At 36.1% G+C, this 27,382-nt stretch overlaps 1 protein-coding gene across 3 annotated transcripts in view; it reads right to left on the minus strand.

The window, feature by feature from the left end:
* PARN (poly(A)-specific ribonuclease) overlaps positions 1 to 27,382 on the minus strand; it is a 60,780-nt gene that overhangs the window by 26,184 nt on the left and 7,214 nt on the right. For all 3 annotated transcript variants that reach the window (XM_065683799.1, XM_065683800.1, XM_065683798.1), the window contains 12 exons: positions 27,201 to 27,243; positions 26,374 to 26,454; positions 24,187 to 24,243; positions 22,866 to 22,943; positions 21,667 to 21,710; positions 21,130 to 21,172; positions 19,341 to 19,416; positions 17,233 to 17,343; positions 17,079 to 17,148; positions 10,458 to 10,513; positions 6,506 to 6,592; positions 212 to 286 (listed from right to left, as the gene is read on the minus strand). In XM_065683799.1, the coding sequence (XP_065539871.1) occupies positions 212 to 286; positions 6,506 to 6,592; positions 10,458 to 10,513; positions 17,079 to 17,148; positions 17,233 to 17,343; positions 19,341 to 19,416; positions 21,130 to 21,172; positions 21,667 to 21,710; positions 22,866 to 22,943; positions 24,187 to 24,243; positions 26,374 to 26,454; positions 27,201 to 27,243 (821 nt within the window). The remainder of the gene's footprint in view (positions 1 to 211; positions 287 to 6,505; positions 6,593 to 10,457; positions 10,514 to 17,078; positions 17,149 to 17,232; positions 17,344 to 19,340; positions 19,417 to 21,129; positions 21,173 to 21,666; positions 21,711 to 22,865; positions 22,944 to 24,186; positions 24,244 to 26,373; positions 26,455 to 27,200; positions 27,244 to 27,382) is intronic.

Below are 27,382 nucleotides of genomic sequence, written 5' to 3' on the forward strand. Positions count from 1 at the left end.
ATGAAACACAAACTCTCACCAAGTCCAGTTGGGGGTGGTTGTCTTTGCTACAACACATTTGCTGGTACTATAAAAATTTAATTCTTCTTATAGCATCTGAACCAAGTCAGTAGTTTTGTCATTAGAATCACAGACCCCATTGGCTCAGTGCATTTTGCAGCAGCCGGTTGAAGCCAAGTCTTACTACTAAAGTAAATTCAGGAACACTTACCTATTTGTACTTGTTCTGGCTTGCTCAGTGATACAAATGCTGATGTATCGTCAATCCACGAAACCTGAATGTTACCTAGAAAAGACAAAATAAATTACTATTATTTATCTTAGGTTCAGTCACAGATTTGATCTCATCTGCCATGACATAAGAGTCAACTAAAAGTAACTTCACCTGAGAAGGCTTTTGTCCACTGTAAAGGTGCATAGCACATACACAATTGTATAGGAGCCTGGAACTGTTCAGAAAGCTGTGACTGTTAGGGCCGCAAATCATCCTTTATACCTTCAGACCCACTAGAGTAAGGACCAAAAGGGAAGAGACCCAACTAATGCCTTTTTCACTCCCAGAGTATTCATCTGCTTCATCATAACTTTATTTTTAATAATTCTTGTAACAATTCAAGTAATCTTAGGGGGTTTTTAGTCCTCCCTTCATGTGTTCTATATAATTCTACAAAAAAAAAAAAATTGAAGCAATTTCTCCTGGGAAATTTCAGCTCTGTACTAAAATAAAGAACAGCTCTTCAACTTTTAAAAATAATCCATCCTTCAGAACTGCTGCATTCCAAAAGACACAACATGGACAAGCTCCAGTTACCACTCACTGTGTCTTTACTAGTACAGACACCTAAGATAAGAAATTCCAGTAGAGTGGGGAGGTGCAGAAGACTGATCATGCAAGTGGAGAGCTCCAGTTACTGCAACACACTAGATCTTCAAACTTTGATTTGTTTGGATGCCACTGTTCTTCATTTCCTGGATGTGCAATGAAAACTTAATTCAAGTAAATATGAGGACAAATGCACAAAATCACAGACCTCATTCAAAAGCTGTTGCAATGGAACAGTGACTGGAAATAAGCTACTCCATTCATCAAGCAGTTAGAACACTTTCTTTGTGAATGTCTCAAAATGTCACACTAGCACCAGTGTCTCATTCCAAACACAAGGTTTTATTATAGTCAAATCCACTCACATTCTCCTGTCCTCACCTAAGTGCTCTACTGCTAGTACTATTCAGATATTGAAAATTGGTGCAATTTTTTTTTCAGGTAGGCTACGAAATCAAGTTATATATAATGTTACACCACCATTTAACCTTCAGACATGACAACAATGAAACCAAGGATGCAAAATTACTTAAAATGTCTTTTCAGATGTTTAATCTATGTAAATCTAATTTAGCCTACAGGTTACAAGGTTATAGAAGTCTCTTCTGAAGTGTAGCCAGATAATAAAGATTTTCTAATTATAAAAATAAAAGCATGATCAAAAAAGTTAGATTCAGTTTGCATGCTATACATTTGAGTAGCTACCTATTTAGGACTAAGTTATTATCATTTTGATTACTGCCAAAGCCATAATTAATTCAATATAGTTTCTGACATTTCCCTCTACTAAAGTGCTAAGGCTGCTCTTAAGAAGAGCCTACACTTTGTAAGGCAAATAAAATTCGATTTCTAATAATTCAGTCTTTGAAGAACATAGATCTCCGCTGCCTTTTGGGTAAGTATCTTTGCTGTAGAGACAACAGCCTTTTAGAAGGACACTTAACACTTACAACACAGGAGAAGCACAAGCTGATTTATGATTGCAACCCAAAAATCACAAGGCATTAGGTAGGACCCCAACACTGAGCTTCCTTTCAATATTAGAAATTACTGAACAATTTAACACTGTTCCAAGTGCATTGACAAGTTTCTGCTCTGAATTTGTGCATCAAGTCCTTCTTTTCTGCATTACTAATGACAAAATTTTCTAAGCAATCACTTGAGACATCTGAGACCATAGTCTTATGTAATTCTTCAATGTGGAAGTGCTGTCCTGATTCTGTACCTTTCCTACATATACAGTTAATTATTTCCATATCCACCCTGAACAGACCAAAAGAACAGAAAGAAAACTTCTGAAAAAAAATTTCCTATTGTGCCCTTAGTGTAAAAATATCAAAGAGGCTCATTGATGGACTAAAATCTCCTTCAAGTCACCTACTGCCCAAATGGACTTCGGTGCTCATATTTTCACTAAGTTCCAATTAAAAAGAAATAAGTAAAAACCCAACCCATTGATGGCACATCATTTCAGTATCAGATACTTATTCACTGCTGCAGAAAGGCTGCTGAACTCTAAATTACTTTAGCATTTGAAATAATTAAGGGTTTCAATACCTGCCAACATGTGCTGCCTTTACACTCATGTTCATACATTTAAAATGCATTATTTTAATAACAAGTCAAACATTAAAGAGTGGACACTAAGCTGCATTCTGAAGAGAACTGAAAAAAATGCTCTTATGCAGCTCTCCACACTTCAAGATACTCTTTTCAGACTATGTAACATTTCATTATTAATGAATTTAAGATGCAATTAATAAATTAGATCATTCAGCAATATTGCTAAGCATTCAGTAAATATTATGCATTTCAAAAGTATGGTGAAACAGCAATAAATATCTGAAAAGCAAATGCATCTGCACTTGAAATATAATATTTAGCAATCAACATCAACACATGCCAGCTCACTGCAAGGCTAATCCAAATCAATCACATACAGCAATGGAATAGAATGCCAGCTCTAGAGAAACAAACCAAAGATTTCTCTCTCTGCAATTCTAGAATAGATAAAATGTCTTCAATACTCTGAAGAACACCACTGCTATCCCGTATGACCCCTTGCCTGTTTGCTACTACACGCAATGTCAAGCAATGTGCCTTGCTAAAAAAAAAAAAAAAAAAAAAAAGGTAATGTCAAGTAAAAAATTATCAAGTGAAATAAAACATTTTCACTCAGATAGGAGCAGACGACTTCCATATCAGAGACTAAGTAAACTGGGACTCAGCCTTCAAAAGAGAGTTCTAAGGAGTATCTAAGGGGAAGATATAAGAATAGAAATTACATGAAAGATGTACAGAGAGGAGTCACTATTTCATTATAAAACAACTAAGAAACATAAAATACACAGTTAAAAAAAAAAAAACATCACAGAATGCTTAATTGCAGGCAGAGAACTGCAACCAAATGCTGCAGATGACAAGAATACACATGGGATAAAGAATCACACAGAACCCTCAGAAAGCCGTGGAAGGCTCAAACTAAAAAATGCAAGTGTGACCTCTAGCTCATGAGTGCTAAGGTTACAGACTGCTGTAAGGCAGAAAAGTTCTTTTACTTTGGCTCTGTTCTTTTACATTTCCTAAACAACTGTTACTGGCAATTAAGCACTCAGGATACATACTAGGACATACTAAGGCTTCCACCTTCCTGGCAGGAAGACAGGGTACAAAGAAAGCAAGAACAGCTGAAGGAAACACTGGCATGAAAAGGGGGAGGAAAGGCCAGAAATGCGTAGAGAAAAATAGGATTAAAGTTTTAAAACCCCACAACAACAAAAGAATCAACAAAAAAACCCCAACAAACCCCACACACATCACCCCACACACATACAGACAAAAAAAAAACCAAAACCAAAAAACCCAACAGTCAAAGCTCACATGTCTATATGAAAACAAACTCGGAATAACACTTGGAATACATATTTTGTGCTAGAAGTTTTCCTTAAGCTAGGTTGTCACCTTTGAAAGGGTCATTTTTCAAGCTCCACTTTTTTTGTTAGTGGTAAAGTCTACGGTGCAGTGGTTAACAGGAGCAGATGTCAGTGTATCCACGTGTAAGTGGAACGCAAAAATGTATTCAGTCAGTTAAAATTCACCTGTATAGCAGCCTGGACTATTAAAACAAGATTTAAACACAGAAAGGACTAGTTACATTTTAAAAGTAATTTATGTATCATCAAGATCACTATAGCTCCATGAACTACATTAGTATTCACCTCTCTCTCACACCCTCACAAAATGCAACGCATAGGTTTGACTCCAGTCACTCAAACTTTGTAAGTAGTTAGTTTTTATAATACTTGGATAGTGTGCTGTTTTAACCAAAGCCCATCAAACACATCACAAAATAGTTAGGGTTGGAAAAGACCTTAAGATAATCTAGTTCCAACCCCCTGCCATGGGCAGGGACACCACACACTAAACCATGTCACCCAATATTCTTCTACACAGAAGGCTATACACAAAAGCTGTATTCCAGCAAATACTATTTCAATACCTTCGTATTTCACATCAACATGACCAAATGAACTACATAAACTGAAGAATTTAAAGAAAGTGTTATAAGACACTGCACAGTACTGCAAGTACTTGTACAGTGAAACTATAGTAACCAACAAGACTATAAAAACATCTTGCATGAGCAGGTGCCCACTTGGTGTGTGTGCAGCACTGAAAGCCTTTAGAATCATGAACACCCCTTCTAAAGCAGCAAAGATGAACTAGTTCCAAGTCTGACACCGCAGCCCCTTAAGCGGTCTCACTGCTTTCATGAGAAGCTTCATGGGATATTACAACTGAGTATTTTGGGATGTGTAAGTCTGCCCCCTGGCGCTAGTGACCTGCACTTGCCTTGCACACAAAGGGGAGGAGCTAATAAAGAACAATTACATATCTGAGTCTTTAAAAGCCTATAGAAACGATATCCAATTTTTTCTTACCCCTCTAATGGCAACTCTAGAATAATCTCAGTAACATTCTACAATCAGGAATATTAAGTCCTACCCAGCATTATACTGGCATCATGCTCCAGTACAGCTCGAAAAGTCAGAAGGAAATGGCTGAATTTTATACAGGTCCAAAAACCCTGCACAGACTACCAAGTCACAATCCCAGGTGAAGAGGAGAAGAGTAGTATTATCATGTAAACCAGCATGGTGCCCCACAGCAAGCACAGGAGTGACAAGACTGAGTGCACTGAGGGACTTCATCCTTTTACTGGTGACTAGAAGTCCTTACGGATACTACAATTATTATTTCAATGGAGGTTAGGTTCAGGTTTGCCCTGAATCCATTTGTCACACTATACTCTGACTTAAGTCATGAAGTCTGGCACATTACTTTGAAACAACAACAGTACACTGATCAAGTACCAGCTAAACAGACACCCTTTCACTTGCTTGTCTCCAAAAGAGAGAAAAGTCCACTTCATCATAGAGAACACCAACCTGTCACTTATCTGCTTAAAAACGCATGTAAAAATATGCAGGTTTTACAGCAATTATACTTCAGTGGATAAAATTGGTACTGGAACTTCAAGTAAGACTGGGAGCAGGAAAAAAGGAAACTATACTGCCAAGCAGAAAATTTTTAGGAATAGGGAGCTGTCAAGACTTATGTAATGTAAAGCAAAGATTTTACTTTTTTAAATGAGAAAATAAGAAACTGATCCCTCCCAGGAAAGCTGTTTGATAAACAGATGGGGTTTTTTTAAGCAATTTCCCACTAAAATCCTTATTACAGAATTTGAGGAAGACAAGCTATATAAATGTCTATTAGATGAAACAATAAGCTACTTTAGTAAGTATTGCAAGCAAATATTTCTGGAAAATAATGAAAAAAAAATTTAATAACTTTTGGTTTACATTAAATGGCTTCAGAAATGGAAAGAAGTTACCTCTTAAAAAAAAAACAGAAAAAAAAATAATTTAGACTTATTTGGATGCCCAACAGATCTCTTTTGAAGCAGTACCTTATACAGGATTCAAAAACTAGAAACCAATCTGCAATAAAGATCTTGGAAATAACATCCAACATAGGGCTCTATGAAAGATCATTCTTATTCTGAGCCAGGGATGCAAAGCATAACCACTATTTTCTGCTGCAAGAGTTAGGAGATCACTTAATTAGGATCTCCATATCCTTACATTCTATACTAATACTTAGTAAAGGAACAGGACTACTACCTATAAGATAGCTTTTTTTTCTTGTTTCTTTTGATTTGAATGGTTTTCACAATCTTGAAATTTTTTAAGCAAGCTATTTTTCAAGCTTGCTTGCCTAGACTTATAAGTTAGTGTCTGCCTTCACCCAGACTGCAGGATGAACCTTATTCCTAAAGCCTCTATCTGCCTTTCACATCAATCCTCATTCCCTTTACCCATCTATACAAACTCTTGCCTTCTCCCAGGAGAGGTTGTAAATAAAATTATTAGAGGTCCACGATATTCAACAAGCATCACATAAAAAGATTTCTAAAGAGCAGTTAAGTAAGGCAGACATTTTCCACACAGCATTACAAAGAAAGTCTCCAGGACACCATAAAAAATCTACAAAAAGTGATGCATCATTACCTATACTAGGAATAAGTCTGAAACCACAGATGCACAAGCAAAACCAGTACTTGCTAATGACAAAGAGGGGAAAAATAATGTATAAGGAAGGATAGACTGCAAAACTCACCAAAGGCACTGAAAAGCTGGTAAAGGTCACTAGTCTTCCACTCTTTGGGAAAAGTAACATGAAGAACATGATCTCGTTTTGGCTGCACTGTAAAACAAAAAAGCATTTGTTAAAGCAAGACTCACTACTAGTACCTACAGAATATCCTACAAAAGTTATCCAATATGTAGCTTTTTCCTGGTCCTCTTTATTTTTTAAAGAAAACAGGCCAAGCGCTACGAAACTACATCAGACATCAACAAAAATGTGCCTGCAATTATGCATGAAATAGGCATAGTAGATGCTACAAGCTCACATGTATAACAAACTGAAACAGCATTACATACAGTTATACTACCAAGTTCAAGGACAGAATAAAAAAAAAAAAACCAAACCAACAGCCTCTTTATGATTCACCTATAGCTTTGGAGATCTTTTAGTAATAATTCAACGTTGTAATTTTTCTGTCATTAAAAGACTTACTCTGAAACAATGTTCAATTCAGTTTTCATACAATATGAGGCACAAGCTAGAACAGACATACTGACAGACTAACAGGAAGTTTTTATTAAAAACTACACAAAGACAAAAAATAGCATATAAAGGCCAACATCCAAAGATGTGCAAAAGAAGTCTTCAGCATACCCTGAAAGTTATTCAGAGCTTTATGAATTTGAGAGAGAATCCAACTGCTGAACAAGATAAGAGCACAGCAGACACTATCACTACACATCTGCCTTACTTTTACACCCCACACACACACATGGTTTTGGTCATCATCTCATCATCAGGGGCAGGCTACTTGTCTGTCAACAAGACAGACCTTCGGCCTCATCCAGTGAAGATTGTTTGTACATAACAAATCACTACACTGTACACGTGGATGAAGTTCCTTTCACTAGGCACCTGATCTTTTGGATCTGTGAATTCCTACCCTATCTGAAAAAGAAACAAGAGGAATAGTATAGTTCAAGGTGCAAAGATATTGAAATATTTTTAGTTTTCATATGAAGCTATTTACATATCACTAATTGAGCCTCTCCACAGATATCTCCTCCAGAGATTTAGCTTTTATGCATGACACAATGACAGATCTTCCCTAGCTATTTTACATTTTTATATTAGACAGAAGCTGAACCACTAAAGAAGAGTGTTCCACTTCAGAATTTACTGCTCCAGTTTAGTAAAGGTAACTCAAGGGTTAAGTACATCCAGCTGTTCAGATTTTAACATGACCACATCAAAACATTCACATGAAGAGCTTCTCTCTTCTTTGGGTATAGATATATAGGAACTGACTTTCCTCGTAGTGAATTAGCCTCCTGAATTCTTTTGTGATACAAACTTGGCTAGTTTCTGCTATCCTTAGCTTATCCTTAGCTTTCAGCATCAAAATAAGAGATTTTTTCAATGTGGATCTCATTCATGGCACACATGCCCAAAATCAGACCATCAACCACTTGCTACATCTGACTTTCATGTGTATTTGACTCCATTACATAAGGACAAACCTGCTGTCTTTTTGTTGCATTTGGTTAAGATGCAACTTTGCACTGTTTTCTGATGAAAGCCTTGTGCATTGTTGATTTCATAAATACAGGGAAGCATAAGCAATTACTACAATTTAGTTATGACTAGTAATTACAGTAAGTGATAGTGCTCAGCCTGTATGTGCTTTATAGTAGAAAGCATGTATGTTTCTAGACATAACTATTCCACAAATAAGACTTCATTTTTGCACGAACTTCAGAAATGTAGCTTTCAACAGCTACAGTGTTTCCTGAACAGACAGAACAGCTTTTTATGTGCCTTGGTTTTAAGGCTTCCCACCCCTGCCCAAAGGTTCAATAGACATTTTATTCCCAAATAATTCTTTAACATCTTACATAACCTCAACAGAACACAACAGTGACATCAAGCTTTCTAAAACTCAAGTTTCTAACCAAAACGTGTCATGAAAATAGTAGAGAGATTTCAAAATGCATCTATCTTCTAACAAAGATTGCACCATGAACTCAATTATCGTATTAAAATAAATCTTCATAGAAGTGCCATTATGCGTGTACCAACAATGAAAATACTAATTGTAACTCAGGACCTCATAACTGAAATACCGAGTGATTAATGAAGTCAGGGAAAAATAAGCTTCCTAAGTTTTGTTTAGAGTAAGTAGTTGTCTTGCTCCACATAAGAACCTAGTTTTTCAGTTGCAAAAAAAGCCCAGAACATGACTCTGTGGTGAGTTGTTACATGGTGTCTTATCAGTTGGCCAGCAGAACCCATGCGGCTTATAAAACGGTGAATTTTTCATCTGTCTGATCATATCAGCTAAAATAAAATTTATATCGTAGACAGGAATATAGGAAATACAGGAAAATACAGGAATTCAGTATTTTCCAGATTAAACAGCCTCTTGCAGCTACCAGCCTCCAGCCACTTGTGACTTGCTTCTAAGTGCATCAATCTGTTTTGCTCAAAACAAGTTGGGCGAGCATGAGTTTAATCATAAACTTCCTGATAACAACTTACAGGTTTGCATGAACATCTGAGCATCAGAGTGGATGAAGACCCAAGTAGCTAAAGCAAGCAATCCCTTCGTAAGTACTGGTCAAGTCCTGCTCCTTAAAGTTGCTACTTCAAAACCAAAAAGGATAGAACATTTTTCTAAGCATCAGATTTCTTTTTTTTGGCTCTACACAAGGCAAACACCAAAACCCCACAAGTTAACTTAACAAGCCAGTGGACAATTCATTAATGTATCGCTTATTGAACAGCTAGCAATTCAAAGTAAGTACTTCCAATCTAGTAGTAAAAAACTGTAACAAGACCAGTTTCAGATGTTGTAACAGCCTTTTTCTATTGATTAGGGAGAAGAAACTACGCCAAACCCTTCAGTATCAGTTTATTCTTACTATCTTCATACAACTTTGAATCCTCTGTTAAACATTTATACCTTCTACCTACTCAGGTGAGAAATAGTTGATTCATATCCTGCTTTGAAGTCATTTTCTGTAGCAACTTTTTTTTTTTTTTTAAGAGTTTTTCATAGATGGTAACAAAAGACTATAATGAAAGTCACTTTCACATATTCAGTACTACAGCAGCATTTAAATCTCAGAACAGCAATAAAAATTTCTAAAGCAGCCAGCCAAATATGCCACCCTAGATGCACTTTCTGTTTTGAAGCTTAGTAGAAAGCCTCTGTGCCTCAGATTCTGCTGTAACATCAGATTCGGTCTGTTCTAAAGAAGTGGCTTTCAGATGAAAGAGACAGACTTTCAGAGGCAGAGTCTTTTTTGGCAACTCTTCTTGGCAAAGTATCAAAGCAATCCTGTAAGTTGGCTAGCAAGTGGAAGTAACATCTTTACAGCTTAGTAGCTTTGGCATTCTCTCAATGACCCAAAGTATTTATCCATTCTTGCACTAGGTATCAAACAGTTGGGGAAAGAAGTATGCAACATAATTAGATAACCATCCCAACAGATCTGCAAAGCCAGAGCTCAGTGATCTGACTACCTAACCATGTTTAAAAATTAAATATATGCCCTTAGAACACACCTTTTCCTCTCCAGTAGTTAAATTTCATCTTTCTAGAACTGCATTCATAAAGGGTCATCCTCCAGACTTTTTCGGACACATAGAGTTGAAAATGTCTTCACATTAATATTGCTTCTGGATGGGTATCACTTAAAGACACTTGTGTATCTGACTTCACAGTGCAAAATTAAGCTTTCACCTAGTCAGGGACTAGACTGAGCTCCAGAGCTTTACATTTTCCTATGTTAAGACATTACTGGTAACACTCATCTAAAGTTCTTCCCCTCAGAGTGTAACATCCCGTAACAATAAGGACCTTTATATTAGTAAAATATGTTTTCATTTTAATGTATTAGCAACTTATTACAGCCCCAGGTCTGTAACCTGAAATAACTTGAAACGGAAAAATATTTCCAGTAGTAAATAAGCTACTTACAGTCTGGTCCTTCCAAATTGAGATACGGTATGTCCATTACTCTCATAAGAAATAGCCTGAAGCAAAATGGAAAAGCACCATTAGCAAATTTCTGCCTAAAGACCTTTTATTTAGACGTCTTTTTTATAGTTTTTTTAGATGTTGCTTCTGAAGAAGCAGAATTACTCGTCCCAACCATATCTTGAGCTGTATTAAAACACACAGATGCTCCAATTAAGTCCAATACATTATCTAACAATCCAGACTCAAAAAGTTACTTTGCATCATGCTAGTAATTTTACTTATTCAACAAAACAAGAACAAAGAACCCCCAACTGTTACTACTGAAAACAATTAAAGTAAGTGGGGAAATGAACATTTAGAAAGCAGCAGTTCTGCACAGTAAAAGCCAGTTACTGGGTGTGGAATGCGCAAAAGCTGTCATTCTAAACACACATACACTTTCCCATTTTCTGAGCACTGCATTATGCTTTAGGCAGAACAGATCTTGAAACCCTAAAGCTGCAAAAGCCATCACACCAACTTAGTGGAGATAACCAGGATGAGTCTTTTGCCCTTTAATATGTAACTGAGTTTGTCGACACATTGAAGAAATGCTTTCAATAAGAGCTCATATTCAGCTCTGAAAACTATTTCCCTCCAAAACAAGATGACAGGATTTTACGCTACTTATGGGTATAGATGCCATACTGCTGCTACAGAACATTTGCTCTGCACAGTGTTCAAGGGAGGGCTAAAATAACTTTTCTACAAAAAGTTCAAAAAACTTCTAAAATGCTTATTACAGTTACAATATTAAACTACATAATATTTGATGTAAACAGCTGATGGATGAAAACATTTTAAGTGTACAGACTGATCTGCAATTCCCTGAAGAGTCTTTATGTCATACCACACTCACTATCAGTTTTTAAGAGTTTGAGTAGTATGTTCTTACGGCTGCTTGTACCACTGTAAAGTCTACTGGAATGCAGTTGATAACTTGTCTTTACTATAATTACTCAGGAGAAAAAAATACAACAAACACTGGGGAGCAAATGGACTACATGACAGGTTCACATTTGAGCCAGAGGGTTTTCAGAGAACTGGCACTAGTTATGATACACTGCCCCATCTAAATTCTCTTCCTGAGTCTCAGGGAAGGTATGGGGCACTGTGTCCACCTGAGCACTCCAGAACCTAAAAGGAATTTTATCAATAAAAATTAGAAACTTCAGCATCAACTACCTTTAGAAACTTCAACAATTCCAGCAAAAGACCAAGTTATGAAAATATTTTATAAAAGAGCCAGAGTTTCTTCTTACGTTTAACTTTAGGTGTCATACTCCTATAGCCTTGGTTTCATTATAGCTAACTGTTTAACAGAACAGGAGTGACATTTTGAGAACAAAGCTAGCTTCAGAACACAGCTTCCACCAGGAAACAGAGAAAAAAATATCCTTACTTCAACATCTGCTAGGTATCTGCAGTAATCCTGACAGCACATGCAATGCTATTGCTCAAAAGAGAAACAAACAAGCCATCCACCCAGAAAACAGACAGGAGACAGAGCAATCAGGCCATAATGGTATCTTTCATGAGATAAAAGGGAGTATGTGACACATGTTCCAAGAACAGAAGGGATGTCACTATATTCCATCTCTGGTGGGAGACAGGCAGGCTCATACCACCATCACAGAGTGCCTAGCTGGTCAGAAAAGAACTTGCAGGTCTGGGATCTATGCTCCACTAGTAAGCTGGACTTCACTTCAGACTGTCCAAAGAGGCTCAGTTCCATTTATTACCTACGATTTGTGGTCATTTCTTTATCTGAAATAATGTCAGTGTCACTGTTAGTAGGAGCCACAGCTGCCTTCAGACTCCAGTGCAGCAGATAAGCATAGCTTAAGCACAGCCCAAATACACAGTATTCCAGTTGGTCAGTAAAAGCACTTTAGTCTTCACTAGCTCTCCATCATCCACGCAGGATAACAGAAGTTTAACAAACAAAACAAAAAGGCAACCTTGGTTTAAGTTGAGCTATCTGAAGAAACAGCTTTCACAGAATTCTTGGAACCAGCTACTTCTTACTCAAATGATTAGTTTCCTAGGTTTTCATAAAAAATAAGGATGAAGTTTACTAAAAATACAACAAAAACGTCTGGGGAGAGTACTCCCCAGCTGTGCTCTCTCAGGTTTTATCATGCTGAGGAAAGCAATATGGTGGCCAACAGCGAGAACAGACTTATGCCAAAAAAAAAAAAAAAAGCCTATACTGGAGATTAATTAAGATCAGGGTTTTATCCTCTGAGACAAATCCTACATTTATTTGTTCAGTCGAATAGTTATGTCTCTAAACAGCACATACATAAACATACACTCCCTAAACATACGGTATAAATACTGATTTTAATATTACGTGCACTAAAAGTATGTTACAGCAGTAACTGCCTCTTGTAGCACTAACTTACATCACATAGATTATGAACACTGAGCTGCAGCCTAATACGTAATTATAGTTGTAAGACCCCTCATCTCTCTGCAGAAAATTTACACTAACAAGTTGTTCAGTATGACAACATGAACCCTAGTATATATTAAATTGGCCAGATTCATGAAATTGTATGACACTCTTTCACACTACATTAATTTACAATTATTTAACAGTTATACTAACCAAGCTAATGAAATGTTATCTCCTACATTGCTTAGGGCTCCAGCCAGTTCACATGGTCAGAGGATAGAGGACTGTTTCTCAATATCCAGCAATATCCTAGGAACTCTGAGGTATTGCAAGACAGCCACTTGGAAGACAACTTTTTCTGTGGCAAGTCAAGGAACATAAGGAAAGCAAGACTATGATCATGCCACTTCACAGCAATGCATTCGTAGTCTCAAGTAGTCAACATTCTTCATTTGCACTGAGCTAGAACGAGTTCTCACAGCAGTGCAATGAACACAGGGTTGCTGTGAACTCCGTAGAAAAACAGCTGAAAAAAGGCATCTTTTTAAGCCCATATCAGTTCCCCAAGCCAGCTCAGTACCCAGTATGGCCACAAGTAGCTGAAAGCACAAGGACAGTAATTGTTTACTCCTACACTATGAGAAGTTATTGGTCAAATGGCAGAAAAGCACACTGATGTTCCTTTGCAGTGGGTTTGCAAAGAAATAAAACTAATACAGAAAAGCCGAGGGAGAAATTAACAAGTTCTCTGGCATGTCAGAGAACCTAGCTCCCTGGTAAGACATTTTCCACAAATATAGCACAAAACCAAGTTATTTTCACAGATTTTGGTTTCTGAAATCCCTTTATATGAAAATAAGAATCTAAAGTAATTTATATTTCTACAGACTAGCTGCTATTCAGCTCAATAAAACATGGTGTTCTCATTTCTCTACATCTCTTTCACACCCCACCTTCAGCTACATCGAAAAAATAAATTAAAAAAAAAAAAAAAAAAAACCCAAACCACCACATTCAAACAACCCAAAGAGATTCAAAATAAAGTTACCATTAAAAGTTTGGGAGAGTCTTGCAGGTGGGGATGGGGAGGCAGAAGAAGGGAAGAGATGCTGCTCTAAACAAAGCAGGTCAAAAAACTCCAAATCAACTCAAAAGTATATTACACAATATATAGAGTATATATATTAACTCTTATACACATAAGAGTTAAGATATTATAATATAGATTGTAAGTGTTCATCAAGGATTACTCACAGCAGACTGTTGACATGAACATGATTTTTCAAAGATACTGTATATACAATGAAGCATAAAGATTACAGAAATGTATCTCCGGAATGTTTGCATTATTGAGATGTTTATCATACAACTTCGTGCATTATGCCTGAAAGAGCCAAACAACCCTAAGGCAAAGTCTGTTTTTAATCAGTTCTACTCTGCAAGAGGTTAAAACTGGAGATTTTACATTCGTCATTAACCTATATGAACATTAACCTATATACTGGCCACCACTCTGGAATAGCAAGCCAGGAAGTTCCATAACTTTGCTGACACAAAGAAAGAGATGAAAATAACTACTGAAAAAAAGTAGTACCTTCCTTTGAAGGCTAAATTTGTAAAAAACAAAGCTTGATTCTTTCAGTTTTAAATTCCCTCCCTCTATTCATATTAGCGACAAGTCTATTCAAACAGAAAACATTTCAAAATCCAATCAGTCACACCAATCATATAAAAGTTTAATCTCTAAACTATATTTAAATATTAACACCTAACATTCAGAGATCTTGGCATTAAGACTTCAGAAGCAACCCAAAGAATCATAAAGTGGTCTGTTTCACAGAACACTTTCAACTGAGAACACTGTTTCTAAATAACTGACTTGTAATAAACTACTCTGTTCAGCTTCTTTCAGGAAAAACTTTTGTGACAGATAGTATAACTTTCATTTGTTTAGCTTACTGTTTGCATGTTGTAGTTTGTGTTTTGCTTGAAGAACATGACTACAGCACAAAGGAAAAGGTTTCCTTGTTCTGACTGCTGTCCCCAGGATCAGGTAGAACTTCTGGAGGAAGGAGGAAGATAGTTTTTTTTCTCCCCACGAGGAAGAGAGAATGCTCAGCTAGGGAAAGCTTCTAAACCACAAACTAGAGAAAACTACGTGTAGCAGGAAGCTAGCTGGCAGCCCAGAGCATACCTGCAAAAAAGCCCCAGAAGCAACATCCTTACTAGGGACCTTAGGGTAACTGTAAACCACACAAGCCCTGGATGCTACTTAGAGGTGCTAAACAGACCAAATGTTGGAAATAGTGATCTGATCTACGAGGACATACTGAACAGATCAAAAGTCTTGCTCAGTTAAGCATCTAACAGCTCTAATTTTTGACATGTACTTCATTTTTCTTTCAGTGATGAAATAAATGGAGTTGTTTTATTCTGGTTTGTTATTTTGCATTAAGAAAAAAAAAAAAAAAAAAGAATAAAAAAGCTTTAAAAATACAAGCCTTGGCCTGCCCACTCTAAGGAAAAAGTGAGACAGTCTCATCTCCAAGCTCTGACTGAGGTGAGGTGGCAGATGTTAGTTAGACTATGGCAAAGCTTCTAGGATCATGTGAAAGAAAGACATGGCAAGTCTTCCAAGTTTCCATGACTTTAAAATAATACCTAGCTTTTCTGAAACAAGAAGCTACAAGTTCTGCATAGACACAGAACAGATAGCCTTTTGCTTTTTCTAGTAAACAGTAATTTTCAGATCTTAAGAAGAAAAAAAAAAAAAAAAAGCTGCTCATTTCCCTACATTTTTTTGTTAAGTTTCCCTTTCATTACAGTTTGGCAGTGTTAACTCTGAAGCCAGAACACACACAGCAGGCTTCCTCTTAGAACTCTGAAATGTCACTGTTAGAGGGAAGTCACATTTGAAGTATACAACTTAGTAACTTGAAAAGCTTAGATTTAGTGTATTATTGGGACAGTTTTGGAAGCTTCCATTTATACTTGTGCAGATACACATCTCTAGAAAGAACCGAAATTATTCTGGTTAATGACCCCCGATTGGCATCTACTAGTTGGCATGTGTGTGCACTGGTATTACTGAAAACAGGCCTGTGATAAATCCTGTCTGAAAAGGAAATTATGCTGATCAATTCTATCATCACCTTCACATTCAAATCAAGTGGGTCACTGTGGGTCCACTACAATCTGAGAAATGTAGATATAATGTCTGCTAGAATATGTGGAGTTACTGCTCTACATGTCTCAGTGTGAAGAGTAACTGCTGTCACTACAGTAATCTGGTTTCCAGACCAATGGAAGCTGAAAGCCATTGATAACAATTATTCCCTCATTTATGTAGGCCATCTGAAGCTAAAATAATTATTTTTGCCAACTCCTATATGATAAGAGTTTGAAAGGATGGTATTTCTCTTGACCTTACACAAACAGACAGACTAAAGCACCATCAGCTTTTTAACTTAAACTCCTTTTTCTTCAGGTGGTAGGTTACACTATCTTTAGAAGCTTCATAAACTAAAATCTACAGATTACATACATAAAGAATCAAATCTGTCCATAAAGAGTTCTATATTTCTCAAGTCTACTTCAATTTGTTCAAGTAATTTGCATGAAGATCCAATTCAAAAGCAAGATACTGATAACAGCATCATCCCACAAACTACCAATCCCATATGTTTATTATGCTTTCTTAAATAACCCGATAATGTTAACACAATAGCTTTGTGTTACTTGGATTGATATTACAGTAGGGGTATTTTAGCTTTTCCAGGCTGTTTAGTGGACACAGTTTCAACTATCACAAGTTTCTGACAGTGCCCTACAACATAAAGAACACCTGTCCTGTTTTTCTTCTATTTCACTATTCCCAAAGGTTACTCCAGAAATAATTTTCTTAAGTACAAGAAAATTAAATTGTAATATACAGTCCAGGTCCTCTTCTAAGCATCCTTTCACAGGCTAGCAGAAAGTAAACTGCTCTCTGCAAAAGAAAACTTATCTACTTTATAAACTCGGGCCTCCCTGTAGCATTACTAGTGTGAACCATAAAGACAATCAGAACTGAAGGGTAAAGAAAAATGCACTTAGCCATTGATTTTGAGGCTAGATATACATATACGGCTAGCATTAATTTTCCATGTTTTAGCAGGTCTTTTAAAAAAAATACTTACTTGTTAAAAAAGGGTTCAATGAGTTTTGATCTAGCAGACACATGGGTTTTCGGAGGACTGAGAAATGAACCTGATGAATGAAGAAAAATTCAGTATGTAATAAGATACTACAGACAGCACTCAGGAGAAGGTTTGAAAAAGATCACACATGTACCTAGGAAATTAGCCATGGAGATGAAGCACAGCCCAGTAATGTAAGCATCATAACCTGCTTCATGAAGTTGTTCAGAAGCTGTATCATAACTTGGAAACCCATCAGCACTTTCTGAGGAGAAAGAATAACTTGTAAATATGTTATCACAGAAGTCAGAGGCAGCCCTGTTTGCTTGGTCCATACAATTATTTTGTCAGACCAAAACAAAACTTGGGTAAGTTTATATGATTTTCAGAATTTCTGAAAATTCAGAAGTTCTGGGAAAAAAAAAAAAGCCAAACCCACAGTTTTGTTCTGTATTTTTAAATAAGAATAGGCTCCTATGATAGAAGTCCAATCCTATTAAAAAGCTTCCAATTATAAAGCTATTAATTCCCACACCTACTTAGCCAAAATGGAGCATTAATTCTAACAGCAGGATTCCCCACATGGGATATTTTTTTTCTGTCTTGCATTTAAAAGACCAGACACTCAGCCTAATTAAAACCTCTATTATTAACCTGTTTGCTAACCATCCAATTGACCTATGGTCAGATTCTTCAAGGTATTTAAATAATGAAGATGGAATTAAGTCATTAAAGGATGTATTAACAGTCATGCTTGGTGTTTGTGTGAAGACCTTGAGAAGTATCCCTTGAAACATCTCGAAGTAGAAACCTTCATAGGCACTTCTCTGACTGAAAGTCTCAGAGAACAGAGAAATATGTGAACATCACTCTCTCTTCTGTATCATTTAAATTTTTCCCACTCCCAACATCGAAGTTATTTCACCTCTGTAGCTAGTTTCTCAGCCTCTAAAAAGACGGTTCATCTTCCTGTAGAAGTTTTACAGATAATAGAACTGGAAGAACAAAATTAACTGAAAAGCCAGAATTATGACCCTTGCATTAAGGTACAGGCTGAAAAGTGAACTCTACAATTCCATTTAATTTATGGCATTCAATCTAGCAAAAAGAAGTTAAAATAATGAAGAAACACATCCAGGATTTAAAACAGTGATACAGAAATATTAGCATAATTTGTACAATAGAAATATGTAAGCATAGATACTACTCATATTTTGTAAAAAGAAACCTGAATCCCATTTTTATAAATAAAACTAGAGCAACAAAATGTCAGGCCTTTTTTCAGATGAGCCCTTGTAATATTTATTTAAAAAATAAAGTCTCAGATTCACACAAGGTTAAGCTATACTGGTTGAACTGAAAAAGACATTTCTTAGTGCTCTACTTTTTCAGGGGATACACACCAAAAGAAAAGAGAAATTAACTGCTACCAAAAGGACTCTACTATTTTTAACCATGCTTTGCTTTGGTTATCCTGAACCCCATTGATCATCTCTGATATAATATTTACACTTTAACTGTTATGGTCAGATTTTGGACAAAGAAAAAAAGGTAAAATTATTATATTACATCAGCAAATACTAGTACCTGACAGCTGCCAAATTATGTTACACCCTGAGAAGATGCTATGGAGGATACATCAGTAAGGTCTGCATGCAGTTACTGTCCATGCCATATTTATGGTACTGTCTTATCAATAAATCTCTCCTGTTACTGCAGCTTAAGTGTATCTGCTCTGCACATTCAGAGATATAAAAAAAGCTTGCCCTCTGATTAAATAGCCTTTCCTTCAGCTTGAAGCAAAGAAAGCTCTAAAGGAACTTTAATCATGACTCATCACATCTGCCTAAATTTTCTTGGTTTTGTAGTCCGAGTGACTATTAGAATGCAGTAGCTTTGATCTGAAGGACAATAATTGTCAAATAAAACAGTTTTAAAACAATTCCAAGTTAGTAAAAAAAAAAAACAACAAAAAAATCAACCTAAAAACCAAAATGCCATCATTAGAATATGATGAAACTGTTCACTGAATACATCCATTCTTCTATAATCTGAAAGTAGAAGGTTCCTACTGACTCCCATTCATAGGTCTAAATATAACTGCAGCATATGTATATTACCCACATTTAAAGTTCCTTTCATCAAAACATTAAGTATTAATATGGGAATTTACATTTCAGACCAAGAACAAAAATAATTAAGACATTTTCCTCTGAAAGAGGAAAACATTTCAGGAATAAGAGCATTTTGACATATCCTTACCAACTTTTGGAGAGCTAAATGGAACCTCTTTTAAACGCTTTTCCAGTTCTGCAAGGGATGTATTATTAATGATCTCCTGCAAGAAAAGACACCATTAACTGCCAATGCAAAACACATTTTCCCTAGATACTGAAATTGAATAAAATTAGTATTTATTGCTGCCACCTTGTGTTCTCTAAGGACTTACACATAGCGTCCTTTTAAATTAATACACCAGAGAAGTCTGTCAAGACAAGAAGTTGACTTGTCTCACCTACAACATAGCAAGTCACAAGCATTTATTAATACTTTTCACAATTTTTGATGGTGAATTATGCCAGAGTAATATTTCTATTTGAATCTGGCTCCATGCATGATACATGTGGCAGAGAAAAAGGCAGCACAAACAGCAAGGCAAAATATCTGAAATACTGAGCATTATGGTTGAAGATATTTAAGGTCAGTATTAAAGTGTGCCTGCTGGCTGAACATTCTTAAACAGTTTTATAAGTGTAAATACTGATTAAAGTAACACAAAGACAGCAAAAGAAGCCTGACAATCAGAAAGCCATTCCTATACTTTAGCTTAGTTAAGCTGTATTACTTAATCTATATATGTATATGTAAAATGTCACAAAAAGATACATAATTAAACTTATTTCTTCAAACTTGCTGAAGTTCTTAATAAAACATACAATGTCAATCACTACAATGAAAGAAACATGCAGAATCAATAGCAAGAGAAAACAAAACCTCTCACACTATCTTTCTTAAAGTTGAAATTTTTGAGGACAAATTGCCTTTGGTTCTACATCAAGACAGCTGTTTACAGTTATCATCAAGTCTGCAGTCTGAAAAGTTATCAAGAACTCAGTACAATGAACAAGCTCAAATGACGTATTATTTTGGCATCCCAAAGCACCATTTAATAACAGCCTAAACCCTAAGCAGCTACTGTAAAAGTTACAAATATCAATATAACTGTAGCAAACATAAAACTTGTGCAGCACTATTAGTTTTCAGAATACAAAGCTTACTTTTGTATTCCTACTACAGTAGTATGCAAGACAAACCTGAAAATATCTACTAAGTACATTTTAATGAGATTTTCTGTTATGCAATGCTCTGAAGTTGGAGGCATGCAGAAACATAGGTGTTGACTCATTAACATGTTACTTACTTATTTCATTACAAAAGGCACACAGAAAAGCAAGAGGTTGTGATCACTTATCTCAATACTTCTTTGGAAGAATAAAACCCATGCTACAAGAGGTTTTAAGAGAAGCCTGTAATTTTTTCTCCTGGCTACTCAATGAACAGCAGGCCACAACAGAATTTAGTGATGATGTTCAAGTGTCTTTTTCCACACAAATCTAAGCCAGCACTCACAATATTCTAAAGCTTCAAGTATACAAGTAGCTTCCAGGTCCTATTTGCTCACGAATAACACTTCTTGATTTCTCCTCAGGAGACATGCAGTCTTGGGCTAATTTACAAAGCAAAAGAATGCTAATTGCATTTTAAGTAGTAAAGCCCGTATGCACTTTTGGATTCAAAGCTGCTAAGTTATCTTAAAACTGTGACAAACACAAAAGCCACTTGTACAAAAGTAAAAATTTGTATCCTGAAGACTTTATAAGTTTAGATGAAGGGCTAAGAAAAATCATTCTTTTTCAAAAAACCAGCATCACACAAAATATTGTTAGCTATTTTTTCCTCTTAAAAAAATAAAAAAAAATAATAATGTTTCAATAGACACTTAATGCAAACTTGTACCTTCAAACAATTCTGGAATATTATATTAATTTACCTTAAAAGGTTGTGTACTTGCCATCAGTTTAGTATCCAATAGCCTAGAAACAAAGCAATAGCTCAATAAGTTGAAATGGAAGAATGTCAGTTTTGCTAAATCCTCCAAAATGTTTTGGTGTATTAGCTGGGAAACAGCAGTTGCACCATGCTGAAAAATTACTCTTAGATATCAGAGCAGCCAAAACACCCCTTCGGCTTTGTTCAGCAAGAAAAAGGACAACAACTAAGCAATAGCAAGAGATGCAAACAATAAGTAGCTAATAAATCTTGTTCAAAATGTAGCACAGATTCAAAACACCAAATATCATGCCAAAAAAAAAAAAGGGGGGGTAGCAAAGCTGCATATTTTGCCAAGAAGTGGAACAATAGCGCTGCTCTTGTGCAAAAAGAGATGCTACAGAATATTTTAAAACCTGTATTTATCTAACTTGTTCCCAATTTTATTTCCAGTAAGACCTAGGCTAGCGCTAGGACAAACAATATCAGCTTGTTAAAACAGTACTAAAACAGTTGAAACTTTGAACTAAGAACTTACCTGGGAAAGACACATGATGTTACTTCCTTGAACTCATTTAGGTCCTAATTTAACATTAAACCAGAAGATAAAATTCAAGTAAGTTAACTGTTTATCAGCCTCAGGATGATAGATAGCAGTAGCTATAATTATGCAATCAGCTTCTAAAATTGAAGTAACAGTGACTGAATTCTCACCTCTTAAGAGATGTATGCATACCGTAAATACCACCTGCAATTACACAGAACTACAGACTAATTATTTCTGATTTGTGTATGACTTGTAAGAAAAATGTTGAATCACCTCCAATACCCTATCCTATTATATAACCTAGACTACCTCTAATTCCAGCTGCATTAACAGTTCTACCTAAATGTTCCCAGCATTTTACTTGTCAGCGGAATATAAGCTGTCACTCCAGGTGGACAACTGACTGCCTACAAGACTAGATCTTCCATGTCAGACATACAGGAACAACTGACAACTGCCTGTGTTCCAATACCAGATGAACAGGTCCCAGGCTTTTCTCCCATCTCATAATCAAGTCTTTCCCCTAACACACACAAGCCCTTGGGGACTGCAATTAACACAACTACCATACAGGCTACCCTTCCAATGAGATCTTTGGCTTCTTCAGACAATGTCCTCAGATCCAATACATTGTTTAGTTTAACTTAATTGCTAGGCTACTGCAGTCATGAAAGTATGCTCCCTCCAATTATTCAGACATTTCACCTCTTCACCCCAATGAACATTATCTTGCTACAAGATTTCTTATCCATTGTTAATTGTACTATATTATATTAAAATATGTATTCCAACACTGGAAACTACAGGGGAAAAAAATGCCACATAATAATACTGAAGCTCCAAACCAAGACCTTAACGAGTTGGTTAAATTTACCTGCCATTATCCAAGCAGTTTCTGAAGGACTAACAGATACAGCAGAAATCACAACAGAAATCAAATTCCAATGTTTAATTTAAACATTTTAAAAATGTAAAGGGGAAGAATTCCATCCAGTTAAGCTTTCTATATGAAGATTTAAGAAAATAAGGCAGTAGCCCACAAGTAACAAGTGACTTTTTTTTTTTAATACTTTTCTGTTGTTCTTAACATGGTCACATGCTTCCATTCACTATCAAGTCTGGAGATAAGACTAAACACAAATACATTAAGGCATTTATTTTATCATCTGAACACTCAGAAGATTACTTACATCAGGTAGGGGACAATAGAACTGGTGTATGGTATGCATAACATCCAGCAGCATGTTGTGCCCAATAACAAGCTTCCCCTGTGAAAAGAACATTAAATGCTAGTTACACTTCCAATCATGGCTATGGCAAGGGCAATATATGAAAAGTATCTATCCCAGATGCTAGCCAAGGGCAGCTGGGAAAAAAATACAAACCTATTTGCTCTCTGCCTGACCCACAGGCTACTCCATTCATTCAGAGCAGCCACTCCTTTTTCCTCTACTCTCAACCTTCACAACTAATCACAGCCTCTGCTCTTAATCTTCACTACTCACAACTAATTACAGCCTTCAGCAGCTGCTTAAAATGCTATGAAGATGCACTAGAACAGACACTGACAACTTGGTTTCTAAATGTAATCTATTTAAGATCGAAGTCAAGTGCTATCTCAGTCCACCACCTTTCAGTCTACAACTTGTACAACTCACAACATATTCTTTATGGTTGTAACATATGATAGTTACTACAGGCATGATCTGGTACTTACAGTGCAAAACCTCTCATGCCAGATGTGTACAAGCAAGTTCCTTCTTGAAAAAGTATAGTAACTTTTTAAAACGGTAACTTTGATTCATTTAACATGACAAACTTTTCTACTTTCCTGCATCCTCCATGTGCTAAAGAGAACAATATGGATATGTATTTCTTTTCTACACAACAGGCTGTAACAACTACATGAAAATAATTGGGCTGAAGGGGACAGATGTAAAAATATAGCCTGTTCTAACCATGTAAGTAGAAGAGAACCAGATGACTTTCCCTGATTAAGCCTTTAACCACCAGGAAAAAAAAAAAAACAAAACACAAAACCAAAAAAACACCACAAAACAAACAAAAAAAAACACAACCACAAAGCAAATAAAACAAACAAACAAATAAACAAAAACAGCCAATCAAAAAACCAACCACACACCCCCCCCACGCCTCAAAAAAAAAAACAAAAAAAAACCCGCAAAAAAACCCCAAAACACCAACATCCTTTTCAGGACAGAGGAAAAAAGCCCTCAGAGCTTAGTTACTTAAAAGAATCTTGTTAGAGCCCTAAGAAATTGGTAACTGACTTTTACAGATAAGGCTGCTCCTGTCACTTTCTTAAGACTTTTCTTAACCTACTACACCCAACCACTATGAAACATAAGCAACATCGACTTAAAAACAAAGAAGAGAAGTCACTTTAACTTGTATTTCATTTTACCTTCCAAAATGTAACTACAAAAGAATTCCTTCTTTTTTTTTTTTTTTCTTACGACCAAAGTTACACTAAAAATGATGTTAACTTACAGAATTAGCAATGGCATGAATGACTCTGGAAAATCCCACTGCATCATTCAACTCCTCCTGTAAGCAAAGATCCTGACATTAGTTAAACAGAAACACAAGTATTGTCAAAGCTGTACCTGTGGACTAGCAGACACACCAGTTGGCTCAAAATGTTTCTCAGATATAGCTAAGAACAGACCACAGAGGAAATATCAGTATTTGGAAGATGTATGAGGTCAGAGCAGGAGGCAGAATTCCAGTTTTATACATAGCTCTAGTTCACTGTAAAGTCAGACAAGTCACAAGCTATTGTGGTGGGCTGACCCTGGCCTGAAGCCAAACACCCACTCTGCCTTTTTCTCACTCCCCTTTCCTGGGGAAAAAGGAGAGGAACAAAAGAAATTCAAATGAAGGCAAAAAGACTGCTGGATCAGTATAACGACCACTTAGTAAGAAAAGTAAAACCTGCATGCACCAGCAAAGCAAAAAGAGGCCTTCATTTATCACTTCCCATCAGCAGGAAGATGTCTAACCACTTCCTGAGAAGCAGGGTTTCAGCACACATAAAGGTTGCTTGGGAAAATAAACACCACCATAACCACAGATATCCCCTCCCAACCTCCTGCCCACTTCCCTCAGCCTGCTTGCTATTGGGCAGGGTGGAAGAGAGAGAGAAAGCCTTGACACTGCACAAGCACTGCTCAGCAGTAGCCAAAACACATGTGGTATCAACACTTAGCCACAAATGCAAAGCACAGCAACATACGGGCTGTAAAGGCAGTTAACAGCCCAACCAGACCAATACAGCTGTAGTCAGTTCATTGTCAGTATACTATCTTCTAGAGTGCCCAACAGCCATAAGATTGCAAATAGCTCAAGATGCTGCTAAGACTAAGCTACGTATCTTCAGCCGTATTACAACATGCATTGTTGTAAGATGCAGCAGAATTAATCCTGATTGTTATTTCTATTAAATCAAACTGTATTTTTATGCTGACACTGAAACTGGGTAAGAAACATTCCTCACTCTTTATATAAACATAAAGAGTAAGAAATATTATATAACTACAATATTATTCATTGTGAGCTACACATTTTAAACTGACTCAGACTAGTTTTGGGGGAATCTGACTACAGCATCTATTTTAGTTTCACTTAAAAAATATTTTTTGTAACAGATTCTTCTTTTTCAGGAATAGAGGAGTAATTTCTGCCTTGCATTATCTGTCTTTGTTCAATGAGAAGCGAAATTCAACAAAAACATTCATTGTTATTTTAGTTCAGCTCTGAATGCCGCAAGACAGAGTGAATATTGAATCTATAAAGACTGCTTCAGAAAAACCTACTGTAGCAATAAATTGTCCTTAACTTGCCTTTTGAAAAAAAAAAAAAAAAAAAAAAAAATCACATTAGTTGAGGTCTCTTAGATATCTCTTTCCCTCTTAAGAGGCATTCTGCATGCAAGTATTATTTGCTCTGCCAGACTGACTTAACCTTGAAACATGCAAGTACAAATCACAAGAGTGCGATCAAGAATTCCCAAGATTCAAGTCTTACGACTTCTTGAAACTCACGTCAGACTCAGCAAGCAAAAAGATCAAGTCCCATAAAAAAATTAGTGCCCAAATATACCAGACACCACCTTCCAATCAACTTGTTACTGCAGTAGTTACTACAGTGTGCAGCATGATTCTATCAAAGAAAGTCAGATCACATTAACTGTACATGACATTTTAACTCAGACAACTAAGAGCAAACAAGTTTTATAACAGAATATTATCGCAAGGACAGACTGCAAATGCAAATAATTGTGCAAACTTGTTTGAGAATTTCTGCAAGCCTTTTTGCAATGACTGCTATCATACAGCACTAATAAATGCAATCAACTGATGTTTCCTATTACTAAACGGTGGTTCTGTGATAGAGCAGATTCATATAAGGAGGAATTCACTGCTCCCAAATATTGGTTTGGTATTCTACAATCGCTCATTCTTGAAAATTTTGTCAAGTATCTGGCAACTCTTCTTGCTCTACTGCAAAACCTAAATTATCTCACAGAATTTGGAGGATCAGTTTCAGACAACAGCCACAGCCAAACAAAAGGGAAATACTACCAAACCCTATCGCACAATTCTGCATAACTGATTGAAGTCATAGATTCTCCTCCTTCCCTTTTCATGTAAAACTAGTGAAATGGAACTTATTTACCTGTTCTTTTGCTTGTTTCTGCTGTTCTCTTCTTTTTCGCTCTTCTTCATTTACCTTGCTAATAACAATGTATCTCTCCTTCTAAAATAATTCAAGAAAAAAAAAAAAACAAAACACATAGTTTGAGACTCTGAGAAGATTATATTTAAGACCACTGCAATTTTTTTGTAAATTTACACTGTAAAGGAAACTACATCATACCTCAGCAACAGTTACCTGGCAACATGACTTCTTCTATTGTAAGCACCACTTTAGCAGCTACTCCCAAATCCCTACTTTAGAAAGCTGCATTAGATTCATCCACCAAACTTAACTTTTACTGAATCCACCTTTTACTTCTGAGGAAAGGTTATCAGCATTTCCTTGTAAACAGCAGATTCCAAATACTTTTTGAAGCAGGAATTTGTGCTACATGATACAGCATGTTATGCCATTATTTTTCCTCTAAGATCAAGATCTGCTTTTCACCAATAGAAAAAAATCAAACAATGGTTTGGGTTAGAAGGGACCTTAAAGATCATCTAGTACCAAACCCCTGGTGGGGACCATGGGAAGGGACACCCTCCACTAGACGAGGTTGTTGAAACCACTACATCTTAAAACACCTTTGAGTACCCTTTTAAAAAATTATTAATCCACAGAAACACATGCTTACACTTCATGTGTTGGTCATATTTAATGTTCAGAAATTAGTTCCACTTAAAAAGTTTTGCATTTTGTGTAATAAAGTTCAAGTTAGATCCAAAAGTTAGGAGAGTTGGTAAAAGTAAGAAATACAATTTCCTTTAAACAGAACACATGTTACAGACAGTAACAAGCCTAGTTACCTTATCTGACTCCACAGTTTCCACATGGATACCTTTTGGATACCTAAATCAAAACAAATGAAAAAAAAAAAATAGTTATTAATTTAGCATATTGAAACTGCAACAGTAGATTTCATGCTTCTTTATTATTGTAAGGCTTAAGTGCAAAGGAACTATAAAAATTCCTTTAAATGTAAAATAAT

This window comes from Lathamus discolor, chromosome 6 (genome assembly GCF_037157495.1).
Source record: "Lathamus discolor isolate bLatDis1 chromosome 6, bLatDis1.hap1, whole genome shotgun sequence".
Lineage (NCBI taxonomy): Eukaryota > Metazoa > Chordata > Aves > Psittaciformes > Psittacidae > Lathamus > Lathamus discolor.